We start from the raw sequence: 22,602 nt of genomic DNA, 5'->3' as shown, positions 1-22,602 counted from the left end.
TTCAGTGGTCAATAGTTTCCATCCTAGAGTAGCTGGCTGGCTTACCTAGACGACATTGTAATCTAAAGCTGGCCCTAGCCAAACCATGTTCAGCATATTGGTAAGGACAGGAAAATGTCAGGGTTAACTATTAAAGCCAACAATTGCTGAGTGGGATTGGCAGAATTGTCTTATCTGGGTCATAGAGTGGGTGATGGTAAGATTCAGCCAGAGCTTGTCAAGGTGGAGGCAGTTTTGTCATGGCCTAACCCTTCTACTAAGAAGCAGATAAGGACATTCCTAGGGATAGTAGGGTAGTATGTAAAGTTTGTACCACACTGCAGTATGATAGCCACTTACCTTATGGACCTTACCAGAAAGAACAGACCAGGTATCATTATGTTTGCCTGGATTCCAGCCTGTGAGCAGGTGTTCCAAATGCTTGGAGAGACAGTGGACCCCCTGTGCTAGACAGTCATGAAAAGAATTGAAAATTTGTAGTGCAAGTGGCTACTTCAAATCAAAGGGTGGTTGCTGTACTTATCCAGGTTTCCTTAAAAGGAGAACAGCACCTCATAATATATCTCTGCCGAATCCTTCAGCCCAAGGATGATCACTGTGCACCTGTAGAAAAGGGACATCTGGACTTGACAAAAGCAAAGTTGACTGTAGTTATAAACTACACTCTTAAAGGTGTTACACAGGATGAGTGGGCAAAATGGAAAGCTGCTTATATGTTTAGCATTACAACCCTATGACATAGCTGTCTATAGGAATAGTATATAGGAATAGTACTGCTAAGCTAGCCAAAAGCAGGAAAAAAAAAAAACTCGTCAGCAAGTAAATATGAAACTCTTCTATATTTTATCTGTGTTTTCTGTATGGAGCAGGCGTGAGGCAAATAGATGAATGAGCAGTCTGTCAAAGGGAAGAACTGTCCATAAGGTTGGGGTGTACATACCGTTGAGTTGTTTTCTATACTTATGCGTCTGCTTGTTATGTCTTCTGGAAATTTAGCCAGTGAAGCTTTGGGCTCAAAAATGTTTAGTTAAGAGATAGCTAGGAGAAGGGTTAGCAGTAGACACATGTTTTTCCTTTCCTGTAATGCATTTTCTGTTTCATCTGTGCAAGTTTATATTTATCTGCATATTTAACTGTTAACTGACCTGTTAGTCATTCTTTTAAGTATTTTTATTTATTCTCTTTTAAAAAAAGACTTCTGGCTGATCATATGTATACTTGTTTATTAACTGATAATGGGGCATTTACTCCTACAAATTGACAATTGCTGGTATCATACTTTTATTGCCCAGTCTGCTGTTTTGCGTGCTACCATTTGTGTTTACGATTATTTGGCTAGTTGTCAACAGTAGAACAGTAACTGGGAATTCCCCAGTCACATAATCTGAGGTGGTGGTAGTCTGCTACTTTGGGCAAGGAGTGAAGGTTGTAGTATTGGAGAATATTACCAGCCTTCCCTGGATGCGTCTGTCTGTGTGCGCGTCTGCCTGCGCATCTGCATCTGTGTGCGCGTCTGTCTGTGTGTGTGTGTGCGTCTGTGTGTGTGTGTGCGTCTGTGTGTGTGTGTGTGTGTGTGTGTGTGTGTGTGTGTGTGTGTGTGTGTGTGTGTGTGTGTGCGTCTGTGTGTGTGTGTGTGTGCGTCTGTGTGTGTGTGTGTGTGTGCGTGTCTGTGTGTGTGTGTGTGTGTGTCTGTCTGTGTGTGTGTGTGTGTGTGTGTGTGTGTGTGTGTGCTGCGTCTGTGTGTGTGTGCGTGTGTGCACGTCTGTGTGTGTGCGCGTCTGTGTGTGTGCGCGTCTGTCTGTGTGCGCATCTGTCTGTGTGCATGTGTGTGCGCCTGTGTGTGCGCGCGCCTGTGTGTGCGCGCGCCTGTGTGTGTGCGCGTCTGTGTGTGTGCGCGTCTGTGTGTGCGCGCGCGTCTGTGTGTGTGCGCGCGCGTCTGTGTGTGTGCGCGCGCGTCTGTGTGTGTGCGCGCGCGTCTGTGTGTGTGCGCGCGCGTCTGTGTGTGTGCGCGCGCGCGTCTGTGTGTGCGTCTGTGTGTCCGCGTGTGCGTGCGTGTGTGTGTGTCTGTGTGTCTGTGCACGTGTGAGACAGTTTATTCAAAGTATAGTTACTGTGGGCAGGTGAGGACTAGAAGAACTGAAACCCTGAAAGGGAGTGTGATGAGAAGTGAGCCTGGATGTTAAGCCACATACTCCTTGGGGGGAAGTGTTTTCAGTTTGAAGCCTGTGTTTGGTGTGGATGGTATAGACTCATATCAAGGACATCATTGCAAATTTCATTTGTTCTCGTGAGAAAAAGCTCCATTTAGTTGTTTACTGATTCTTTTCTGTGTGCAGTTTTTATACTTAATCTGTTAAGTACCAGTGGACTCAGGACCACATCCCTGGTGTCCATCAGATTTTAGATATTAATGATTCAGTTGTAGATTGTGGGGCAAATCCAAGACCCATAACCCATACCTCAGTGTAGTTAGCAGAAGTAATAAATGCATTAGAGCCATTGAATAAATCATTTTAAGTTCCTCAGTAAGAATCTTCCCTGTGTTTTTATGGGGTTATAAAAGAATGCATGTATCTGTCAACATGTATGTGTAGTATGCTAAGATCATACTAGTAGTATGGAATTTATTCGTTTACTGTAGCTGTGAATTTGTTTTAATACTTGTACTTAAGTTTGTTTTATTAAAAACAGACTGGCAAGGAGGATCTAAATTCAAAACTTGGGATGGATTTGAAGCGTGCAATGTTGCTACGTCTAGCCAGGAAAGATACAGACCTTTATCCAGATGATCCAGCAAAGAGGGAGGCCATCTATAACAAGTACAAGGTACATGAAGCAATTTATTTACATTAGAATTTACTTTTGAGATGTACACAGCTGTACTGTACCCAGGGCTCTGTGTTCACTAACACCAGGGATTTACCCCCCATTCCATTTCTGATGACTCTACATCTCATTTGCTCTGATGAATGAAGAGTATGCAACTAATTTCTTCACCTGAAGCTGTGTGACCCAGTTGACTATAATGCTTGACAATGTAATAGGAAGCTAGACTTTAACCAGGTTCAGTTGCATATACATAATTGCTCACTACCTGTTATGGAGTAATTTTTTGGGATGCGATTGTATAGAAAACTGAATAAACGCTGAAACTAAGAAGTAAACCCAAACACTTATCTTTGTTTTTGCAAAATCATTCAACTTTAATATGAGTATAGCTGGGAATTAAAATAAACCGATGCTTCAGAACATAACTAATAGACATTAGTGTGAGTATTTGTATATGTAATGCTTATGAAAGAAAAAAACGTTGTCTTTTGAATGCATGTTGCAGTTAACCTCTGTACTGTTGCCTTTCACAGTCACTGCCTGTTTGCATTTTGTGCATGTCCTTGACATTTTTAAACGTTTGATGTTATGTAGTCCAATCTCACCTACATTCTTACCCATGGGTTCAGAGCCGAACCTCGGCTCCTACTCGGCCATACTCTAGCTCGAAGTCTTCAATTGGCTCGTGGCTAAGAGGTATCTCATGCTGCAACGTGCCTATCCCCAGACCTCATTTGCCGCTCGTACAGCTTGGACGTGGTCTCGCTCTTGGCTGTGGCTAAGTACAACTTTTCTATTTATATTTCAACTTAGTAGCTCTAAAAGCTATTTTCATAGCTTGTGTGTGTGTTTTGCTTCTGACTGGTTCAGTTGAACCTTTCTTGGTATCCCATTTCCTTCTTTGGTGTTTATGGGCTAGGCTCGTTTCAGTTAGATGACCTAGTCCTCCCCTGTTTTTGTGTAGGAGACGTGTTAGCGGGTTCTTTGTTGTGTGACTGTTTATTGTTCCCTTATTCCCTGGGCTAGGCCCATTTAACTTAGAGGACCTAGTCCTCCCTGTGGGTATCCCGCTGTCCCTAGGCCGTTTAAGTTAGAGGCTCTAGTTTCCCACGCTCTGTTTGGTTACTGTGGTGAAGGTGTCCGTACTGTTTTCCCCTGTGTGTGTGTGTGTGTTCTTGTCATCAGCATATCTAAGGATTCTAAAGAGCACAGGCCTTTTGGGTTTTAAAAAGTGTATCAAGTGTAATAACAAGATGTCTTTGACGGATGGGCACTCTTGTGTGCATGTATTGCTTGGGGGCTATTCATCTACAGGAATCCTGCTTGTTCTGCCACGCTTTCAGCCCCCGCGTGCTGCAAGGGAGGAAGAACAAGCTAATATTGTGGGGATTGCTGAAACCTTCCTTTTAAGAGGATTTGGAGAGGTCTTTCCAGTTCCACATCCTCTCCTTCCAAACCAGACAAAAAGTTCTCTAAGAAACACTCTCTTGCTCCGTCAGTCTCCTCGGAGCCACCGGAGAAAATAATTAGAACTACAGTTGCTTCTTCGGCTCCACTGGCCTCGGGGCCGACAGAAGACAGTGCATCGATGATGTCTATATCGGCTCCCGGTTTATTGGACCCGGTGACAGATTTGTCAGTTCGGAGCCAGTCTTCAGTTTTTCGACCGATTTTTCTGACTAATAGGTCTCCCTCTGTAGGGAGATCCAGATCCCCAACCATGTCCTCTAGGACCCTTTCTGATGATGCCAATAGAGTGGTGAGGAAACTGCTCCAGTCATCGGTGCTGGTTAAATTTCTTTTAGCTCCAACCCAGTCTGCTCCGAAGCCTACCCACCCTTCATCTTTGGCTGTTCCTCCTCCGGACCTTTCTTCGGAGCCAGAGGTGTCAGTTCCGTCGGACACCTCTAGGTCAGTTCCAGTAGCCCCTTCTGGCATCTCGGCTCTGATCTCTGCTCCGACCCCGTCGGCGCTGTCCACAGGGTCCAGGATTCACAGTTCGCCGGTCGGAGCTGAGGGAGGTCTCGGGTCGATCTTCGGCTCCGAGCCTTCCTCTCGGCACTTCGGCTCGGGTAAGCGTGGAACCGACATCTGCTTTGGACCTCATTTTCTCAGCTCAGAAGGTGTCTTCTGCGGTTAGTCTACCTTCGGAGCCAGGGGGATTAGCTTTCGAGGTCATGAGGAGTCTGCTGGCTAGGTCGTCAGCTGCATTTTACAGCACCGACACTCTTCCCCCTCCAGCACCGATATCAGTATCAGATCACCCTCTATCTAGGGAAAACGGAGACCTAAGGCCTTAGGATACCTCCATGAGTGGTCCCCAGCTTTGAGGCCTTCCCGGATTTTTTACCTGAGGAGCCCCCCAGAAAAAGTGTGCGCAGGAGGAAGCACATTTACTCCCAAGATGAGTCTCTCACATCTGACACTGACCTTGAGGAGTCAGAGGGGTCCCCCAAGTCGTCTTCTGACGATATCTCTTTTTCAGATATCTTGGAAATGCTGAGACAGAGAGGCGACTGGCCATCCAAACCCCCTTCTGAGGAGGAGTCTGTGTTCCTGAAGGCCTTTGGGTCCCAACCCTCCACCTCTTGGGTTTCTCCCTCGTTCAACAAGCTCCTGGACCTCGTTTGTCGAAAGGTGTGGGAAACTTCAGACACTGTTGAACCGGTCCGTAGGAGACCCAACAAGTTTTTGTCTGCTCCCCCGATAAAGAATTTCTTACAAAAGGCGTTCCAATAGATGCTATGGTGGTGGCAGCAGCCACCAAGAAGGAACTTGCAGCAACTTCATCTACCGTCCATCCCCCTAACAAGGAGTCCAGGGCTATGGGCAGGTATGGGAAGCATGTGTTCTCTTCAGCGGCCTTTACACTGCGGTCGCTGAACTATTTGTCACATTTTACATGGCTCCAGAGAGATCTCCTAAAGGAGTTGGGAGATTCATAACATGATAACATTTCTGATGCTGTGGCTCAGAAAGTCAATGCTCAGATGGCTACCCTAAATTTTATTATCAACTCCTCCATGAAGCTGATCTATTAAGCAGCCAATGGAGCGAGCAGGGCTGCGGGTTCTGGAGTCTCTCTTAGGAGACACTCCTGGATGCGCCTCTGCTAACTTCACGGAGGTTTTCAAGTCTACCTTCACCAACGCGCCCTTTGACGGTTCATCCTTATTTGGAACCATGGTGAAGGACACTCTCACTAGGTGCGAGCAGAAAGGAAACACCCTGTCTGCTGTGGGAGTCCGTTTTTCCATGCCTTCTAGACCTTATCCCAAGGGCCAGAAGGGTGGGAAAATGTGGTTCTAAAAATCGCAGCGTTTTTTTCACGACACTCAGAGTGATTCCCCCTCCAGAGGCAGAGGAGGGGGTGGAAATTCAGGTAAACGCCGCCCTAGAGGCAGAGGAGGCCCGCATAAATAGGGGGACCGCAATTCCTTTTGTGGTTCTCCCTACCAGCGCTCCTGAGAGGAGGCCCGACGGTGTGTCTCGAGCCAGTCGGGGGTCGCATTTCTCTATACCCAGAAGCCTGACAAGACATCACCCAAGACGAGTGGGTATTAGAGATAGTCTCCAGAGATTATCATATTCCCCTTCTTTCATATCCCCCTCCAAACAAAAGAAACCCAGACGTTCCACCCAGTCAAAGGGATTCTGCAACCTTAGAAGTTCAAAAGTTGCTGTTAAAAGGAGCCATCCAGTCCGTCCCCTCAGACCAAGTAGGATTAGGGACTTACTCCAGATTCTTTTTGGTGCCGAAAAGAACAGAGGACCTGAGACCCATTTTGGATCTCAGCTGTTTGAACCTTCATGTAGAGAAGTCCAAGTTCTGCATGGTCACGTTACAGTCAATTCTCCCGTTATTAGGGAAAGATGTGTGGATGTGCTCCATCAACCTCAAGGATGCTTACTACCATATAAAAATGGACAGGGCATCCAGAAGTCACCTACGCTTCCGGCTGGGAGCCAGCCATTTTCAGTTTCGCACCCTGCCTTTTGGTCTCACCACAGCTCCCTGGGTGTTCACCAAATGCTTGGCAGTGGTAATGGCTCACTTGAGACGTCAGGGATTCCAAGTGTTTCTGCACCTGGACGACTGGCTCCTGTCTGCCACCACCAGGCATCTACTGCTACAGACGAGGGACGGTACTATTGCACTGTGCCAAAGTCTGGGAATTACTGAATTGGGAAAAGTCTGCCTTGTTGCCCTCGCAGCGTGTTACCTTTATCGGCGCCAATTAGACACAGTGCTCATGAGGGTTTTCCTGCTAGAAGAGAGAATTCAGGTTTTACAGCAGCAGGTCTACGCTTTACTACCACTGAAGAAGGTCAAGGCAAAAGTGGTCCTCAAGTTGTTAGGGACCATGGCTGCCACGATTATGCTAGTTCCTCTTGCAAGACTACATAAGAGGCTTCTTCAGTGGCTACTTTTTGCCCAATGGTCTCTTCAGCATCTCCCGCTCTCCCATCTTATTGTAATAACGGACAGGTGCAAGCAGGATCTGTGCTGGTGGCTTCAGACCAGCAATCTCAACGCGGGTATGCTTTTCGTTCTTCCTTCTCCGATTGCCACTGTGACCATAGATGCCTCCCAGATCGGGTGGGGGGCATTGTCTCGGCAGAACAGTCCAAAGCACGTGGCAGGAACACGAGATCCATTTGCATATCAATGTCTTGGAGATGAGAGCTGTGCTATTAGCATTGCAAGCACTATAAAGTTTTCTTCCCCATGGGACAATTGCAATCCACTCAGACAACATGTCAATGGTCTGGTATCTGAACAAACAGGGCGGAACTAGGTCATATCCCCTTTGCAGAGGCACTTTGAGTGTGGCAGTGGGCAGTATCTTCCCGGCGCTTTCTAGTGTCAACGCACATACCAGGGAAGTCCAACGTGATTGCCGACAGGCTGAGCAGAGCTATTCTGATGCCTTACGAGTGGTCCCTGAGCGAACAAGTGGCGGAACGGATTTTCTGCAGATGGGGTCAGCTTTGCTACGATCTGTTTGCCAGCCCCCTCAATGCCAAATGCAGCAGCTACTTCACCTTTATTCCTCTGAAGGGGGAGGCACCCAGGGACACTCTAGTTCACGACTAGCCCTCCAGTCTTCTCTATGCCTTCCTTCCAATTCCCCTGATAATAAAGGTTATTCAGAAAGCACAGTCCTTTGGAAGCAGAATGATACTGATTGCACCACACTGGCCTCGTCAGATCTGGTTTCCTTTTCTTCATCTTTATCTAATGGACGATCCATGGATTCTGGACCCAGAGCCAGATCTGTTGACTGACACATATGTCAGGGTAGTTCCACCCCTCCATTCAGACCCTCAGGTTGACAACATGGCTGCTCCAATTCCATCCCTAGTCAGGCTTCATGATTTTTCACCGGAGGTGGTTCATATTCTGTCTTCCTCCCACAAGCCACCTACTAGGAAGATTTATTCCAGTAAGTGGAAGAGATTCTCCATTTGGGCTCATGAAAGGCAGATTGATCCATATACAGCTCCCATCTCATCAGTTTGAGTTTCTTTCTCAACTGTTTAGCCAGGGATCAGCTGTGGCAACTATCAAAGTGCAGTTGGCAGCCATTTCTACTTTTCATGTTGTTAATGAACCCAATCTAATGGCGCACAGACTTTGTAGGGCTTTTCTGAAAAGGACTATGCTACTTCGTCCTCCAATCTTTGATCCTGTAATGCCATGGGACCTTTATTTTGTGTCGCAGCGGCTTACCTTGCCTCCTTTTGAGCCCGCGGCAACCTGTGACATTAAATTTTTGTCTTGGAAGACGGTCTTTTGATAGCCATCTCTTCGGCTAGGCAGATATCTGAACTCCAAGCTTTATCGGTTTGGCCTCCTTATTTGGTATTTCACAAGGATAGGGTTTTGCTAAGACCTAATCCTTCCTTTATGCCTAAGGTTGCTTCGGTGGTCAACCTCAACCAGTCCATCGAGCTGTCTGTGTTTTTCCCTGAATTCTCTAACAAGGCAGAATTTAAGTTTCATCAGCTAGATGTCCACAGACAGTTGCGTTTCTATTTACATAGAACAAAAGATATTAGGAAATCTGATCAACTCTTTGTCTCATTTTCAGACAATAGACTCGGGACTTCAGTTTCTAAAGTAACTCTGTCCAGATGGATTTCTAGTTGCATTTCCTTCATCTATACTTCACATGGCAAGGAATTACCCTTTAAAGTGAAGGCTCATTCTATACGTTTGGTGTCTGCTTCTACTGCCTTTCAAGCTAGGATGATATTTGTGCTGCAGCCACTTGAGCATCTCCTCACACCTTTATTAGTCACTAAAATTGTATCTGATATCAAGGGGCAGATCCTCCTTTGGTTCCACAGTGCTCAGGAGTATTTTCCAGTGAGCCGCCCAAGGTCTAGGTGCTAGGGACACTGTCCCACGGGTAAGAATGTAGGCGAGATTGTACTACATAACATCAAGAAGTTATGTAGTCACTATAACGTTTGATGTATGTAGTCCATCTCGCCTCACATTCTTAAACCCATCCACCTACCCCCTCCTGGAGGACCTAGAGGTAGAGTCTCTGTTTTCAGCACTCCTTCTTGATGTGTTGAGTTGGTTCTTTCTCTCAGCGTGTTTGTGTGTGTGTATGTGAGCTTGCAGCAAACAGGATCTGGGGATAGGCACGTTGCAGCATGGGATACCTCTAAGCCACGAGCCAATTGAAGACTTCGAGCTAGAGTATGGCCGAGCTGGAGCTGAGGTTCGGCTCCGAACCCACGGGTAAGAATGTGAGGCGAGATGGACTACATACATCGAACGTTATGGTGAGTACATAATTTCTTGTTTTGATCTGTAGTCCAGCACAGCCTTTTACAGTACACACTGTAACTCCACCACTTTCTCTGTGAAGATATTTTCTTCATGCTTGTCTTCTGTTATCCTGTATCTAGCTGCCACCCATGCATATCTTCTTCAGCATTATTTTTTTTTTATATTTTAATTCTAGTTGTTCATTAACTAAGGAAACCCACAACTGCCTGTGCTGAGTGGCAATCCAGCAGCACCATCTGATTTAATGATTTGCACAGATTTGTGTAGAAGACAAATCCAGACTGAGAGAAAAAACAGTACTACAGGATGACGTTCATTAGCAAGTCAGAACATTTGGTGAACTTAGCTGCCAGACCAAATATGAGTAATTTTCTACACGCTGCTAATGCTGTATGTTATCTCATCATCTCCGTCCAATTACACCTGTGCCAAGCTTTTGAACTCATTACTCTTTTTTTTTTGTCCTCTTTACTTATTACTCATTTTGAACTCTACTCGGCCCTTATCAAATCCATAATTGAGTACAATGCCCCCTTTGGCTCTCTCAGCTGTTGGAGTGCCCAAAAAAGTTCCACACCAGGAATATCCAAGGTATGAGTACGCTGTCCTACAGAGATCACCTTAAGGCATTATCTCTGTATTCGGTCTCCTACAGGTTACTGAGAGGCAATCTATGCCTAGCATATAAGGCATCCTCAAATCATCTCTGACAGAGGTCTTGCACATCCAAAGACAAACAGCACCAGAAACACTAGATCCAAGGACCTGAACTTTTGTCTGTGGCATAAATGGAACCAGCTGATGAGACTGATGTGTGTCTTAAAGGATCCCTGCCCTCTGGAATAAGATCCCCATCTATATGAATCCGAGTTCTTCCCTGACCCTATTAAAAAAAAAAACTTGGTTACCTATTTACTAACATACCCAACCATGTAAGTGCCCAAGGAACTCTGAGACAAAACTGAGTTGGGTTGCATGGCTAGGTTTGTAAAGAGCATGGTGGTAGTTAGCCCATTATAATCCTATGCACCTATTCCACCTTTACATTTCCAATTCCTTTAATATTTTGAAAAATATGTTTCACGATGTGTAATGGCTCAATCTGACATTTGTTGTATGGCTAGCACTCCTGATGTGGCTTTGTAAATGCCAGTAGAATGGAAATATTTCTGCTATGTTTGTGCATCCCAACATCCTTTTGTTTTTCACTGCAGCTGTTCTGTATTACATCATTCATCTTTGAGAGGCTCATGTTGATGTCCTTCCTTAGTCACTGTTGCAGCATTCCTTATAAAAGGGATATCCTACTGAGGATACCCATATTTCCGTGCAGCGTACCACAGCCTTGGGCCCTTCCAGGTATTGTATGTCAGATGTATGTCCTGCATCTGAAGCATAAGGGACATAAGTGACATATGAATGCCAAATCCCCAGAACAACTTTGCCGCCAGTCTGAGCACTGTGTTTTGAATTTTGTCTGAAAGCTGTTTATCTCGTATCAACTTTGAGCCTGGCCTTTTTTCCTCAGTGTTGGTTTTATTGAAGTTGTATATCATCGATGACTACTGGAACGGGGCTCAGTTTTTAGGTTTTTATTGGTTAAGTTGTTTAAATCCGTTTGCTCATTTGCTACTGTTATATTAAAAGCATCCCCGCTTAGCTAGGGTTAAACTATTCCTGGCGCCATAAAGTCTGCTCTTCAAATTTTCCTTTAGAACTAGACAGTTTTTTAGTTTTAGCACTCAAATCTGTTTCTTTGAGCTCAGCACTTGTTCAGAACTCGTTGTAAGCACTAAATAAGCTACAAATTACTACAGCACACAACTTTCCTCATTTGTATAGAGGAAAACAGTTTTAGTACTTAATAAATAAGCACCTATCCAGGCATGTCTAAGGGTCAGCTTCCGGTGTTTTCTCCTGTCTACCTGATGAATCTGGGCATCTTGGGGCAATGCAGCAATTGCCTCATGTATACAGACAACCCTCTCCTCCTACCACCCAACACTACAACCTGTGAGAGATGCACTTATATAGTCAAACTGGAAGCAAAGCTCTCTTCACCCAAGACTGGACTAGACAGTCAAGAGGAGAATGTAAACAGTTGCACCATACCACACTCATCACATAGTCCCTCAAACCCTACACCACCAAAACACACACATAGCAACACAACACACACCTACGTTTGCAGAGGCTCTCAATAAAAATCTGCTCAAGCAACAGAGACCTCCAAAACAGAAATGCATGCAACCTCCACCCCCCCAACACAACCCAAATGACACATAGCCCACAAACTCAGTGTGCTACTCAATCACAGCCCATAAGGCATAACAACGTGCCCAACACTCTAGTCATAGGTGACTCTATAGTTAGGCACACTGATGTTCCACTCACCAGGCTAAACAAGGAGAAAGCTACTGTCAGCTGCCTGTCTGGTGCCAGGATCCGTCACATAACACACGTGCTCAGGTCACTCCACAACAAGTACAAATATGACTCTGTCATTGTCCATGTTGGTGTGAATGACCTGAGATGTACCTCCCTGGACTACATGAAAAGAGACATGGAGGAGCTCTCAGATCTTGTAGCCCAGGCAGGTATGACCCTAGCCCTGAGTAGCATCCTGCCATCACCCAGAATGATACCACAGTACAAGGACAAAATGATTGACTTCAACAATTGGCTAAGCTTCTGGTGTCATTCTAAGGGGATTCAGTATCTGTCTGCCTGGGATGACATGATCGACAGACCATGATGCTTTGCCAGAGATGGCCTGCACCTGTCTCACTTGGGATTCCAGATACTAGCTAAGGCCATTGCCACCCCTGTAGTGCCTTTTTTAGGTAAGGTTCAATTGACAAATTCACCACCATAACAGGTACAAGCAAGTAAAATCTGAGGGTATTGCTACTCAATGCTAGAAGTCTAAACCTCAAAATGCATTCACTTGAGGCACTCCATAAAATGGAGAACATCGACATCTGTGCAGTGACAGAGACCTGATTCAAGGCTCCAGAGAGCACCCCTGCATTAACAGGCTATAATTCATGCCACACCTTTCGGCCACCTAACCTGAACAAAAACACTTAAAAGTGGAGGCGTGTCCATATTCATTAAGGATATCCACACCTCCAGGCTAGTTGCTCAACATAATGCATCCGAGATTATCCAAGTGCAACTAACTCTGGAAAAGACCACAATCCAAATTGTAACTTGCTACAGATCCCCCACCATGCCCCAGGATTGCCATTCCTCATTTCTTGATACACTGGAAAATATTAGGGTACAACCCAACACCATAATAACGGGCGATTTCAACTGCCCCACCATTAACTGGGAAAACTACTCATGTACCAACTCCTTTGCTCAACGTTTTCTGGAATTCATAAATTCCAACGCCTTGGATCAACTTATCCACACCCTCCACCAGGGGCAGCAGTATCGTAGACCTGTTCATTACCAACATGGGCGACCGGTGTTCCACACCAGATGTCAATTCCTCGTTGGTCAGATCCAACCACAAGCCAATCAGCTTAGACATCCACATCCGGCCCCCACCCCCCATTAGGGAAACAACCATAAAAAATTTCTCCAAAGCCAACTTCACGCTTCTTATGACAGAAGTGGCAAACGTCACGACACCCATGCAGAATGACAATAGAGGTCCGACTGCTGAATCTTACACAAATGCACTTTATAAGCACTTACACTAGTGCATGGATCGTGCTATCCCTAACAGAACAGAGACACTGTCCTCCAAAAAAAAGGAAGCCAATCTGGTGGTCCCCTGCCATAAACAAACTCTACAACAGAAGAAAGAAACTGTTGCAAAAAAGAGTAAAATCCCATGGCTGGAAGAACTCCCTGGTCAGCCTCAGTAAGAAGCTGAAATCCCTCATAAAATCCTCCAAAGCTAGTTATGAAAATAAAATCACCAGCGATTCTAAAGACACCCACAAAGCATGCTATATAGCTATGTCAAGAATCTCAATGGCAACACAGATCTGCTCTGAGTTACAGCACAATGGCACTAAATATACAGAACCAACTGATATTGCCAACATCATGGCAGATAGGTTCAGTGCTAACTTTACCCCCCCCCCACCCACCAAAGGGCCCATCTCTACACCAGAAGAATGCAAAGTTCTTGCAATCACGGCTGCACAGGTAACAACCACGCTCTCCAAAGCCAAGAACACAGCATCCATGGGACCTGACAACATCCCAGGCTGTGTTCTGCATGAACTACAGAATGAACTGGCACCCCACCTAAGCACCATGTTCAGTCATAGCCTCACCTCAGGCTTTGTGCCCACTGAATGGCGCACAGTGATGGTTATCCCACACCACAAAGGGGAGCCACCACGGACCCTGAGAAGTACTGGCCCATTTGCCTAACAAGCCTGGTCTACAAGGCCATGGAACGTGTCGTCATGGAACTTATAAACAAAAACATTGGTAATCTCCAAACTCTGGAACCCATCCAATTTGGGTTTGTAAAAGACAGATCATGTCTCCTAAACCTGATTGACTTCTTTGAAGCAGTCACCAAAGCCGTAGACGAGGGTAAGGTGGTTCACACAGCCTATCTAGATGGCTTTTGACACTATCCCCCACTCTGGAATTGTAGATAAACCCACTAAACTAGGTATAAATCTCTGTCACAAGATGGGTTGCCAACTGGCTCACTGACAGAACCCACACTGTGAAAGTAGCAGACTCCAAATCCAACTTCAGACCAGTGACAAGTGGAGTACCACAGGGTTCAGTCCAGGGTCCTCTTCTGTTTGGTATCTACTTTTCTGAAGTACAGGCTAACACAGAAGGTCTTTGGCTAATGAAGTTTGCAGATGACTGCAAACTAGGAGCCATAATTGAAACTCCTAACGATGTGGACAATCCTACAAAATGGCCTCACTGAGACAGATGCCTGGTGTCAAAGCCATGGCCTCAAGCTCAATACCAGAAAGTGCATAGTCATCCCTTTTGGTACCACATAGGTGGCAGTCTACTTAACACCGAAAGTGTGATAAGAGACCTTGGGATACAGGTGGACAGTAGTCTCTCCTTTGATAATCACATCGCCACAGTAGTCAGGAAATCCTTCTACGTGGCATGTATCACAAAAGGTTTTTCATCCAGGAAAAGAAGTCATTGTTCCCCTCTACTCGTCACTCATTAGACCCATTATGGAGTACAACGCCCCTTTTGGTATGTACCTCACAAGACATCTACAACAACTGGAAAGGCCGTAGAAATACCTCACTGTTAGAGAAAAATACTTTAAAAAGACTAAAAGCATAAGGTTCAGTTCAGGTATCTTTATTCTTGCGCAAGGAGACAAAAAATGCAGTTACACAGTTTGTCTGACTAAATCAGGAAGTGTCACAGTTATTATACCTTTCTTTCAAGACATTGCCCACTACGACTGACGTAGTAGATCACCAGTTCACAATTCTGTTACTTTACATATATTTCTCATATTTCTAGCTGACTCTTCAAAGTTTAAAAAAGATTTTTCAGTAAACAGGATGGCCTTGATGACCACCGGTCAATTATAACTTTCTTGCTATGCGATGTTACAAGTCTAGGTACTATGGCTAATTTAAGCACAATGCAAGTACAGATTTCTGAAGCAGTTTATTGTTCATAATATCTAACTATCTTGCAGCTTGTGCACTTTTTCATCAACACGAACAGAGCTTATTGTCTATAATGAATGGATCTACAGAAATTATTATTTTTCTCCTTTTAATTTCCTGACCTAGCAGAAAATCACCTGCTTTCCAGTACATTTCCAAGGCATAAACATGTATTTTGCTGTGCTAGCAAACTAGGTCAGAGTGCATCTTGCAGTGCCAGAAAGCGCAATTTTAGAAAAGCATATTTTCAGTTTCAAATAAAACTAATGCTGCATATAGAATAAAAACGTGTTAATCTTCCCTTATTAAAATAAGCATTGCACACATATGTTAATACATATTTTTCTAACATTTCCCCCCTGTTAATACTTTTTATTCTATTTCAAAAGCATAAAAAGTTTGTTTCTTCTCCTAACCTCTTCCTTTGAGGATTTGCAGCTGAGAGTCATTCAGTTTAAACTTATGAAAGTGTTTCCTTTTTCAACAGTTCTTCAATTTCAGTACTTTGTACAAAGTCTCAGAAACTGACATGTCTATAAAATTTTTGATTTAATTTTTTCATGCAGGGAATTCCACAGCAAATGCATGCTCCTAACAATAGTAATCCCACACAAATGGCAGTCAGGATGTTCATTAAGATGGAACCCCACCCCCCAAACAAATTCTGGAAAAAGTCCATCAGTGGGTTTGGGCCTGGCCTGGTCATGTCTGACACTTGTTGGATCACTTCCAAATCATCATTAATTTCGTGCTTATTGTCAGGAATGAACGAACAGCACTCGTCTTTGATTAAAGCACACGTACCACCTCTCGCCGCTAGGGTGAAGTCAAGAGCCATGCGGTTTTGAAGCACCACAGTTCTCATTGCATTCAGTTCATCAGTCATTAATTCAAGAGCAGAAAAAGTTGCATTGCTCATGACCTCGAGAAGTTTGGATAGCTTTCTCAGTTCCCAAATTGATTTTAACTGCACCATATGCAGGGGCTATGCCAGCCCAGGATATGATAGTGTCACTCAAGTCCATGTGTGCTAGTTTACTTTTGTCTTTCACAGAGTTATGGTTCCTCCAGCCTGCTACGATCTGTCCCACTGGATTCTCAGGTTTCTTTGCGACATCTCTGATGTTTCGAATTCTCCCATGAGGCAAAGCTGTAGTGTGTCGTATGGCCGGGACCAGGTAACCCAAAAAACAACTGCCGGACCAATTCTCAGGCAACCATTTGTATCCCTTTTTCCCACATATGAAATAACAGATGTTCTTCATCTCACATTGCTGCAGTCCTTACATATGGGTAATCCGCTGTCCTCGGTCGGCCCGAATACCAAAGTATTAGGCTGACGTCGGTCAAGGCGCTTAAAACTGACATCAGGACGTCAGGGTACAAAAGCGCATGACCGACGTCATATCCTCAGTCTTTTTTGCCGCATGGTCCGATGCAGAAGCAGCGTTGCAAGTGCCGTTCGGCGTTCTGAAATTTTTCGAGTGCGGAGTTTCAGACCGAATCCAAGTTGGCTAAGTACCCCGTTGGGAATATTTTGTTTTTTCTTGCCTCAGTGTATTACGGATGTCAGAAAAAGTGAATAATTGTATTTCTTGTGGGAAGCAGATACGCATAGGGATTATCATTCTTTGTGCATTCCTTGTTTGGGGCCTGAGCACGGCGTAGTTGGGTGTCGCTTTTGTGCTAGGTTTAATAAGCGCACTATTAGCGGCGGTTGGATTGTGCTAGGCTGGTCTTGATGGCGGTGCAATTATAATATGCCGTTGGATACTCCGCCCGCTTCCAAGAAGCGCAAAGACAAAGCGTTAAACCCAGGCAAGATGAGTCGTCCGTTCGGACGCCGGTTCTTTAGAGGCTTCAGTGGAACTGGTGGTTCCGATGGAGGCTTCTCTGGAGTCTCAGGGGGAGACTTTGGTTTTGCAGGATGTGGCCTCTCACGAGACTGGTCAGGCTGAAGGGGCTTCTCAGGTTTCTGTACTCCCCTCCCTTCCCAGGGTGGTTAGACCCTCTCCTTCTGTTTCAAAGGCTTCTTCCAGAGGCAGGCCAGGTTTAGCTTCTGTTGGTGTCAGTCCTAGTTCAGCAGGGTCTGTGCCTAAGAGGCACATGCTTAAAATGGCAGAAGATTTGATTACTCTGATTAGAGGTTCTTTGCCCCCTCCTGATAAGAGGCCTAGGGTGGAGCCAGAGTTGCAAAGTTTTGAACAGGCTTCGGATGTTTCAGAGTCTTCAGCTGAAGACTTGCAGGAGTACACTCCTTATTCTGATTCTGATGCAGAAGATTCCACTCCTCCTGCTTCTCCTCCAGAGGATTTTTCTTTTTCAGAGACTCTTCATTCTATGAGGGAACATTTTAAGTGGGAAGGTCAGGACTTCTCTGATTCACGGAAAAGGCTTAGGGAATTTTTGTTTTACCTCAACATAGGCCCTTAGCTATACCCCTGTTCTGGATGTTGTGCAAGATGTATTTTCAGAGGCTTCACTTAATCCTGATTCCCTGCCTCCTGCGCCTGTTAAACCGGATAGGTATTACAGGGTGCCTGAGGCTCATAAATATCTCTATAAGAGTCCTAGGGCGGACCCAGAAACTATTAGTCAGGGACCTAAGGGTGTCAAGGCCTCTGTTGTAAAGAATCCGGTTCCTCTTGATAAAGAGGCCAGAGCTTTGGATAGATGGGGAAAGAAGGTCTATACATCTTCTACCTTAGCCATGAGGGCTTTGAATTGCCAGTTTCATATGTTGAAATATCAAAATTTTCTTCTTCTTAATTGAAATCTAAGGTGGATGCTCTGGCAGAAGGCATTGACTGTAAAGAGTTACAAGATTTGGTACATGTCTCTGAACAGGTGGGTAAGCATTCTTTACAGTGTGGTTTTGATGCTTTGCAGGCCTCTTCTAGGGTGGCTGCCACTGGTTCAGTTCTTCGCAGGCACGCCTGGCTTAAGGATCAGACTTTATCTGACCATGTCAAGACGAGGATTTTGGATGCTCCTTTGCAGTCTGAAGTGTTTGGTCCACCTGTGGAGTCAGTCTTGAAGAAATTGGAAGACAAGGCTAAGTCTATGCAGACTGTTAAAGATTTTTTGCAAGTTCAACCTCCAAAGTTTAGTAGAAATTGGCCTGCTAAGGGGTGGACGTATCCTTCTTCTGATGCTCAGTCTAGGGGTAGATCTAGACGTGGTAGGGGCAGAGCTCAGAGTTCCTTCAGACCTAGAACAATGGAGTTCACCTGCACAGTCTTCGAGTGAGGGCAGGGGCCAGTCCTTTCGTAAACAGGCCCAATGACCTACGTTTTCAGCTGCCAGATCCTTCTTGCCTGGCAGCACCTTTGGGAGGACGGTTGGCACTCTTCAAGGAAAATTGGATTTTAATTACCCAAGACAAATGGGTATTGGATATCATACACCAAGGCTACAAGTTTTATTTCCATACCTTACCTCCTTTCAAAGGCATGCCAGACGTCCCTCCTCAGCAAAGACTAGAGGCTCACAAACAGATTTCTCTACTACTTCAAATAGGAGCTATACAACCGGTCCCTCTGCCAGAAGTGGGCCTAGGATTTTATTCTCGCCTGTTTCTAGTGCCAAAGAAAGGGAACACGTGGAGACCAATTTTGGATTTATCTATCCTCAACACATATCTGGACATTCCCAAGTTCAAAATGTTGACGTTACAACAGCTTTTACCTCTGCTGGGCAAGGATCACTGGATGGTGACTCTGGATCTCAAGGAGGCTTACCTTCATGTTCCTATCAGGCCCAGTTGCAGGAAGTATCTGCGTTTTAGGGCTGGGACTTTTCATTATCAGTTCTCTGCATTGCCCTTTGGCTTATCTACTGCCCAGAGTATTCACAAAGGTTCTGGCTCCAGTGGTAGCTTTCTTCAGGCTAAGAGGAATACAAATCTATCCTTATTTGGACGATTGCCTGATTCTGGCTCAAGGAAAGGACGAACTTCTTCATCATTTACAGTATGTGATGGCAGTGTTAAGATGCCTAGGGTATTCTGTGAACGAAATAAAGTCCAGTCTAGTACCCTCTCAGGACATGTGCTTTCTGGGTGTGAGACTGAATACAGCATCCCAGATGGCCTTTTTGACCCCGGACAAACAAAAGAATCTTTCTCTTTACTTCCATCAATTGTCTCGTCAGTCCAGGCTGACTGCAAGGACAGTCCTTCAAGCCTTGGGGTTCATGGCATCTTGTATTCTGGTACTTCCCAATGCCAAACTGCATATGAGGAAGCTACAATGGTATCTCAAAAATGTATGGACACAACACTGCCAAGATATGGACACTGTCATTCAGATAATACCTTGCATTCAAAAGGAATTTTTGTGGTGGGCTCAGGAATGTCACCTAAACAAGGGACTCTCTGTGACCCGACCAGAGGCGAGTCAGATTCTAACGACAGATGCCGCGGACAAGGCTTGGGGAGCTCATCTAAATGGAAAATGGGTACAAGACACGTGGCCTGCCAGACTTCAACATTTACATATCAACTTGAAGGAGATGTTAGCAGTCCAATTTGCATTGATAGCTTTCAAGGATTTACTTCTTCCAGGGCAGGTGTTGATTCAAACAGACAACACAACTGTCATGTGGTACATCAACAAGCAAGGGGGGACACATTCTTACCCTCTATGCAGACAAGCGATGATTTTGTGGGAGACGGCTCTCAGTTTACAGCTAAATCTTCAGGCAAGGTTTCTGCCAGGAGCACAGAACTCCTTAGCAGATGTGTTGAACAGACAAATTATGGATCCCCACGAGTGGAAATTGGATCCTCATGTATTTCAAAAATTGACAGTGTTATGGGGAACTCCAGACATAGATCTGTTCGCTTCTCCACTAAATTACCAGCTGCCAAAGTTTTGCACAAAAAGGTTTCATCCCACAGCTTGGAAAGTGGATGCTCTCTCATTCAATTGGAGCAATCTTCACGTGTATGCCTTTCCACCTCTGCCTCTCCTCCCAAAGGTACTCCTGAAGGTCAGACAGGACAAGCCAACCATGATTTTAATAGCTCGATTGGCCTCGACAGCACTGGTACCCATTACTGAGAAGTCTGGGACAGGAGCCTCCATGGCCTTTGCCTCAGATTCCACACCTGCTGTCTCAGGAGGACAGTCATTTACTCAATGTCAAACTTCACTCTCTGCATCTAACAGCCTGGCATATTCTGTTTTAAACCCTGGAGGGTCTCAACTTCCACAACAAGTTTTGAATGTTATTTTGGAGGCCAGAAGGCCTAGTACAAGAAAGTCTACGCAGATAAATGGAGGAGATTTTTAATTTGGAGTACAGCAAAGGACTTTGATGTTTCTAAACCTAATTTAAGTGTTGCTCTTCAATACCTTACTGAGTTATTGGACAAAGGTTTGTCCTTCTCTTCTATAAAGGTTCATGCTGCAGCAATTTCTGCTCAATATGACTGTGACCCACCTTTATTTTCTCATCCTTTGTTTAAGCAATTCCTTAGAGGGGCAAAGAATATAAGACCCCCGTGTAGAGCTCCTACTCCTGCTTGGGATCTCAATTTTGTGTTGGAGAAACTCACTCTACAACCTTTTGAGCCTGCAGCGACTGCCGAGTTGAAATATTTATCATGGAAGACTGCTTTTTTGTTGGCCATTACCTCTGCGAGAAGGGTTTCTGAATTACAGGCCCTTATGGCGGTTGAGCCTTTCTTAATTTTCCACAAGGATAGGGTGTCTTTGCGTACTAACCCTTCCTTTATGCCTAAAGTGGTTTCTGGTGTGGCTTTAAACCAAACTATTCATTTGCCTACTTTTTATGCAAACCCCCAAAATAAAGGGGAGAAGATTTTGCACACTTTGGATATACACAGACAGTTGCGTTATTATTTGAGCAGAACTAATGGGTTCAGGCAGTCTCAGCAGTTGTTTGTTTCATTTGCTTGGGGTTCTCAGGGCAAACCTGTTTCAAAACAAACTATTTCTAAGTGGATTGGCTTTTGTATTGCTTTCTGTTATTCCCATCATGGTAAGGAGATTCCAGCTGGGATTAGGCCTCATTCCACTAGGGCTACTGCCACTTCTACAGCTTTTTTAAGGGGGGTGGCTACTAAAGATATTTTGGAGGCAGCTACTTGGAGTTCAGTGCATACTTTCTCTAAGCATTACCACCTTCCACTTTACTCTAAATCTAGGGCTGGATTTGCCACTGCAATTTTACAGGGCATTTTGGCAGCTCCTAATGCTTTATAGTTTTGCCATCCTCCCTTACCTCTGCTTTGGGATTCTACCCATATGTAAGGACTGCAGCAATGTGAGATGAAGAACATAGTACAGTTTTGTACCTACCATAAATGTAGATGTTCGAAGATCCACATTGCTGCAGTCCAATTTACCCTCCCTCCTTCCCCTCTGTAGTTGGAGGTGGTTATGTGGTTTGGGTTGTATATATTGCAAATATGGTTAGTGCAGGGGTGGTTGGTTGTTTTTTGCTGTTTTTTGGCTTTGGCCTTTCTTTTTAGGGCCTTCTGACATCTGGGGCAAGAAAAGACTGAGGATATGACGTCGGTCATGCGCTTTTGTACCCTGACGTCCTGATGTCAGTTTTAAGCGCCTTGACCGACGTCAGCCTAATACTTTGGTATTCGGGCCGACCGAGGACAGCGGATTACCCATATGTAAGGACTGCAGCAATGTGGATCTTCGAACATCTACATTTATGGTAGGTACAAAACTGTACTTTTTCTACCTTAGTATTGATGTACACCTTCCCTGCATGAAACATTTTCTTATCTATAATAGACAGTTGCTTTAAAAGAACAGGATTATGTTGTATATCGCTGACAGTTTTATGCAAGGACTCAAAGTATGAGTCATAATCTGCATCACAAATTGTTTCTGTATTTTTACCATTTTTAGATTTAATATAACATTTATAAGAAACTTCACATTACATCTACTCCAACCTGCTTGAATCGTGTCATTCTTAAAAAAAGCATACAATTCCTGTTTGTGTAACAGGTAGAAATCATGCAATTTTGTCTCTAGATTTCACAGGTGTAGTCTCAAAAATCAAGTTTTCCCAGGTCTCATTGACCCCTAGGGGGACAGCAGCCATCAATAATCCCCCGTATGCTGTTGGTATAGCTGTGCAAATCCAACAATTTGAAATATTAAAAGTCTCAGCATACACATATTTGATTGCTTGGTAAGTGTTAAAGTTCGGATGCCAGTCTATGAGTGTTGAATCACGTTTGTTCAGTCTAGCTGGTGTGGCTGAAGAAAAGAAGGGCCACAGCAAAAGCCACAGCAAAAAGAACATTGTCACTAATGCAGTTATTAAGAT

At 44.7% G+C, this 22,602-nt stretch overlaps 1 protein-coding gene across 2 annotated transcripts in view; it reads left to right on the top strand.

The window, feature by feature from the left end:
- Positions 1–22,602, top strand: part of MRPL28 (mitochondrial ribosomal protein L28) — a 435,965-nt gene that overhangs the window by 249,072 nt on the left and 164,291 nt on the right. For both annotated transcript variants that reach the window (XM_044084818.1, XM_044084810.1), the window contains exon 4: positions 2,692–2,826. In XM_044084818.1, coding sequence (XP_043940753.1) covers positions 2,692–2,826 — 135 coding nt within the window. The remainder of the gene's footprint in view (positions 1–2,691; positions 2,827–22,602) is intronic.

The sequence above is a fragment of the Protopterus annectens genome, chromosome 1.part0, assembly GCF_019279795.1.
Source record: "Protopterus annectens isolate FY-2018-M chromosome 1.part0, PAN1.0, whole genome shotgun sequence".
NCBI lineage: Eukaryota > Metazoa > Chordata > Ceratodontiformes > Protopteridae > Protopterus > Protopterus annectens.
This window is presented reverse-complemented; position numbering and strand designations above follow the sequence as displayed.